Source organism: Elephas maximus, chromosome 21, assembly GCF_024166365.1.
Source record: "Elephas maximus indicus isolate mEleMax1 chromosome 21, mEleMax1 primary haplotype, whole genome shotgun sequence".
In the NCBI taxonomy this organism is placed as follows: Eukaryota; Metazoa; Chordata; class Mammalia; order Proboscidea; family Elephantidae; genus Elephas; species Elephas maximus.
In genome coordinates this window covers 81,733,771-81,738,740 of record NC_064839.1, presented here as the reverse complement: position 1 = coordinate 81,738,740, position 4,970 = coordinate 81,733,771, and the positions used below count along the sequence as shown (strand labels likewise).

Below are 4,970 nucleotides of genomic sequence, written 5' to 3'. Positions count from 1 at the left end.
TGATCATCTCAAGTATAAAAAACTAAGGAATTCTTGCCCATTACTCCTAGAGTATAAAACAGGAATAATTTCTACATACTCGAGCTACTTATGTTCAGTCAATTTTCCCATTCAAATATAACTGGCACACAGAAGACGATTTCTTGATTTTTCTTTCTATATACCTTATCACCATTGCTGCTCAATGTGCTCTAAAAACAGCATCTAGAAAGCTAGAAATAAGGCCACAAAGACAAAACATCTTGGGCCAGTTTGAAGAAAAATGAAAAGATTATACCACAATAGATTAACATAGTCACAAGCACTTAAGACACAGAAACAAGATTCTATTTCATCACCAACAAATGTAATTCAATGGAACTGACTGATTAGAGTTGAACATGGCTCTCCATTCCTCCCAGTATTCTTCTATCAGATATGTAAACACAAAAACTATCTATTTTAAGATTTGAAAATTTTAATCTACTTATGCATAAAAAGTTGTATATCAGCTATGAAAATTTCTTGGTGGTGATTTTTTTTTTTTTTAGTAGTGGGAAGTCTATTGGCAGGAATTCGTTCTGACTTAAGATGAAAAAAAACACAACTTCTTGAAAAGGTAAAATAGCTTAAAGCATTTAATATCTAAACAAATCAGTCTGTTAATAATAGTAGTCACAAAATACGCTTAATATAGAAACCCACATTTACGTCTTTAAGAAAAAGTGTAAACTGTATCTTACCTCAAAACATAAATTAACCATTAACCTGCTTAAAGAATCTGCAGCAGTCGAAATCATGGTGAATTTTAAACAATTTTAGAATAAAATAATATTAAGCACTTTATACGGTTTTATATCTAAAAAATGCTTACAACTTCTCATAAAAATAGTTTGAGGCAACTATTTTTTTTTTTTTTTTTTTATTCTTTAACAGACGTTCAGCATTATGGGCAACATTCTAAAAACCTTAAGTTTCACAGACTTTCAGACATTCAAATACTGTGGTCCCCTTTTCTTTCATGTGGAGATTTATTCAAGCTAAAAAAAATAAAGCATGGTAGACAACTTAATACATTTTCACCAAATTCAAAGTAGTACAAAAGTTTTAAGACTACAGAACTACACATCGTACCTAATGCATCATTAAAAATAGAAGACAGTATTTTCTTCAGCAAATAAAACAGCATACTGGTATGCTGTTAATGCATACCTTTTAATGTGTACTGTCATTTGTAAATTATTTACAATTTCTACTTTGTGAAGAGAACTAGAATGTAAATTTTCTGCAAAACTGGAAAAAAGGAATACAAAATTTGTGAAAGCCTGTTTTATATTGTACAAAAGTAAGCCAGTTTTTCTCTCCAAATACTAGGTATTTTATGCAGTGATCTTTTGAACACATTACGGTAATTCTTGAGGATGCTTTAACGCTGGCGGTAAGTTTACAGGCCTTGATTCTTCATCAAGAAGCACTAAATCTTCTATTTCACCGCCTCTGTATTTCCTTTTACATATTTTTACCACCACCTTTTTCTTGAGAAATAACTTCAGTGCTTCTCTTGATGCAACAGCTTTTGCATTTTCTTTGCTTTTTCCACAGCCAGTGCCCAAATACACAGACTTGCACCTTAATTCACAAACAATACTTTCTTGAGAGCTCTTATTTTGAGGCAGATCTGCCAGTTCTTTTAGTGGGACAAAAAACACATCCAGTGTTGCTTTGAGAGCCTCAACAGCTGCATTTAGGAGCTCTCCATGATTCACATTGGGACTAAAGCCACCAACAGCTACCAACTTCCATGCTACCGTTTTATACAGTCTATTAAAAAAAGGTTGCTTCTGTTTCACATCTTCATTTGTTAACTTGCAACAAGAGACTCTGACAGAACTCTCACTTGACTGTGAAGTACTTTTAGAAGGCAACTGTGATGTGCTAGTCTGAGAACTACTCTTAGAAGCTAGCTGGGACACACTTGCTAAGGAAGTGCTTTTGGAAACCAGAGATCCACTGGTCTGGGGGCTGCTCTTGGAAGCTAAAAGTGATGCAGCTACCTGGGAAGTGCTTTTGGAAGTCAGCAGTGATGTATTTGTTGAGGAGCTACTCTTGGGAGTTAGCAAGGATGTGCCTGATGAAGAACTGTTTTTAGAAATTGATGATGAAACACTTGCCTCTGAACTAGTTTTAGAAGCTAACCCACTTGAAGCTGTCTCTGAACTAGGTTTAGAAGACAAGAGTGGCAATTCTACTTCTGAGCTTCCGGAGGAGCCCAACAAGGGCACCTGAATCTCTGAGCTGCTTTGAGAAGCTGAGACTGAAGAGCCTTCCAAAGCACTCTTTTTAGGTGAACCACTTTGTTGCCTGGAATCAGTGGATTGGGTCACATGACTATTCACACTTGATTTCAACAAAGAGGAAACAAACAGTGCTGAACCATGTTTATCTGAAGCTTCTGATTCAGAAACTTTTCCAGACCCTGCCGTTGTTACCTGAGAGGAAATGCTGCTGCTGCTTTGGCTGGAACTGGGTCTATCCCCATCACTTGTAGAGATAGTCTCACTCAAGGATATGCCAGAGCTAAGACTTGAGTTCCCACTATTCTCCGATTTGGTGGACGACCCCGTACATGTTGAACTGTTTTCCTGCTTAGCTGATGCATATTCTGTTTTGGCAGAAGTTTTTGCATGATCTTGCTCAACTGCAGAATTGTTTTTTCCTTCTATGCCTCGTTTTTTGGATGGTTCTTCTACCCCTTCTAAAAGGAAGGAAAACAGAGATATGTGACTAAGTCTGCCTAATACATATCCACTGAAAATTTATATAACAGATACTTATTAAAATAAGGTCAGAAGGTAAAAATATTTCAAGACTATTAGTTTAAGAAGCATGAAATAACTTCATTAATTTCTAAAAGTGTTGAATAGCACCATTAATTTCTAGCATTAAAAATTAACAGCAACAGACACAATTATTTGACATTTCAAAATCTAAGGCAGTCAAACAAAACTATCAAATTCAGAGCCTAAAAACATAGAGATATATATTTTAGATTTAACATTCCAACTTGATTAATAGCATTAGATAAATTCTAACTTGTTAAAAAATTAGTAATAACATAAAGCCAAATTATATCAAACTTATGCTCTAAACTCCTATGTATGTTCACATCTATGATCTGCTAACCATTGCTACTCGATATCCCTCTTTTCTTCACCTTGGCAACCAGTTCATCTCGTGTTGTATGGATTGGAGCATCTGTCACTTTGATGCCTTCAGCCATACTAAGTATTTTATCCATAACTTTTTGAGGGTACCTGAAAAAGAGGGGAAAAGTTCACTTTAAAAAAAAAAAACTTTTTCCCTTCTAATTTAATACTTCTGGTGTGCAAAACAGGCCAAAGGAACTGGACTTCCTGGTTGTAATCGAGATAATGTACTGCCAGGAACCGTTTCCTGGACACTCCGTCAACAAATGACCCAGGGTCTGGGAGGCAGGGTCTATCCTCACCAACCTGTGATCTACTGTCCGTCGACAACAGCTCTGTCAGCTCAGCGCCAACAACTTCGGCAGCCCCACACCACGGGGTCCCTCCCCAGTGTCTATCACAAGCCTGCTGCTCGCGGAGACGCCCTTCTCAGCCTTCGAGGGCAGCCGGTCCCGCGAACTCCCGCCTTCACAGACACTTCCCCGCCCCACAGCCAGCGGGTTTTCGCTGAGGGCTCGGGGAGAGAGGGCAAAATGGGGGAGCCGCTTCCTCACTCACCGGCACCCGAGGAAGACGTGGTTTGCCCAGGCCATGGAGAAGGAGACGAGCTGCTGCAGCTGCCGACTGCGGCTCCCGCTCTCGGCGTCGGCAGCTTCATCCGTGTGGCTGGAAGCGACGCCGCCGGTGGGGGCCAGGTCCCCGGCGTTGCGGAGCAGAAACTCCCGGCGGTGGCGCCAGTGTTTGTCAGTCTCGCCGTCGCAGCGCAGCGTCTCCACCCAGAGAGCCACCCGCGGGTTCTGGCTCAGGTACTCCGACACCTCCTGCGCCATGTTGGGCCTGCGGGTCGCGAAGGCCGCGAGCAGACGCTGCACCGGGACAGAGGCGGGGGCGCGGACGCGAACGGCCCTGTCACCGCAGCCGCAGCGGGGCCCTCAGAGAACGCCCCTCGCAAGGCCCAAACACCAGCGCTGGCCGCCGAACCGCCCACTTCCGCCCGCCGCCGGCTCCTTCCCCTTTATAACCTCGCCGCCCAGAGCCCGCGCGTCCTTCCGGCGCGCGCCGGCTCTCCCAGCATGCTTTGCGGCGCCCGAGCCGTCGCGAGGCTGCGGCCGGATCGGCCTACGTGAGGGGACGGGGTTGAGGGCGGAGCGAGGCGGCCCTGGGCCTTCCGCTGCGCGGGGCGGGCCGCGAGTGGACTTCGCCCGGGGAGCCCTGGACCTTGGCGGCAACCCAAGCGCCCCAGCTTCGCTTTGTGACGCCGCGCACGCTCTGCCCGACCCCTTCCCCCGGAAGCCTGGGCTAGGGTGGTGGGAGAGCCGGGAGGGAGGTGGCGCGGGGTCGGGGGAGGGGCCGGGGGCGGGCGCGGGGAGAGCCGGGGGGCGGGCGCGGGGTCGGGGGGCGGGCGCGGGGTCGGGGGGCGGGCGCGGGGTCGGGGGGCGGGCGCGGGGTCGGGGGGCGGGCGCGGGGTCGGGGGGCGGGCGCGGGGTCGGGGGGCGGGCGCGGGGTCGGGGGGCGGGCGCGGGGTCGGGGAGGGGGAGCCGGGCCGCCCGCCGGAGGAGGGCCGATAGTTGCAGTTCGCCGGAGGCTCCCTCGCCCGGTGGTTGACTTTGAGCCGCCGGTAGCTGCGCGGCCTGTGGGTCTCCTTCCTGAAGACTCCTGTACTTGAGCGGGCCGGACAGAAACCATAGCTCGCCCTCAGTTTCTTTTCGTTATATCAGAAAGCAGGTTCTCGTACAGTTTTCAAGTAGACAAGCCCAGCAGTCCGAGACGTTCTAAGGATTTAGG

At 46.4% G+C, this 4,970-nt stretch overlaps 1 protein-coding gene across 2 annotated transcripts; it reads right to left on the bottom strand.

Annotated features, from left to right (window-relative positions):
• Nucleotides 1-642: 642 nt before the first annotated feature.
• On the bottom strand, nt 643-4,251 carry CDKN2AIP (CDKN2A interacting protein). 2 transcript variants are annotated; one of them, XM_049864221.1, is made up of 3 exons: nt 3,744-4,251; nt 3,163-3,293; nt 643-2,734 (listed from the first exon to the last, which is right to left on the bottom strand). In XM_049864221.1, the coding sequence occupies exons 1-3, from the start codon at nt 4,013-4,015 to the stop codon at nt 1,383-1,385; spliced, it is 1,755 nt and encodes a 584-aa protein (XP_049720178.1). In that variant the 5' UTR covers nt 4,016-4,251; the 3' UTR covers nt 643-1,382. The 2 variants fall into 2 exon arrangements, with proteins under 2 accessions (XP_049720178.1, XP_049720179.1); XM_049864222.1 differs by having other exon boundaries at nt 2,646-2,734; nt 3,194-3,293; nt 3,744-4,247.
• Between the last annotated feature and the right edge of the window lie 719 nt (nt 4,252-4,970).

Excerpts from the sequence above, each read along its gene's own strand:
- CDKN2AIP (XM_049864221.1), bottom strand. The coding sequence starts at position 4,015 with ATGGCGCAGGAGGTGTCGGAGTACCTGAGCCAGAACCCGCGGGTGGCT. Across the intron at positions 3,294-3,743 it reads CACGTCTTCCTCGGGTGCCG|GTACCCTCAAAAAGTTATGG; the intron begins GTGAGTGAGGAA and ends CCTCTTTTTCAG. Across the intron at positions 2,735-3,162 it reads AGGGATATCGAGTAGCAATG|AAGGGGTAGAAGAACCATCC; the intron begins GTTAGCAGATCA and ends CCTTCCTTTTAG.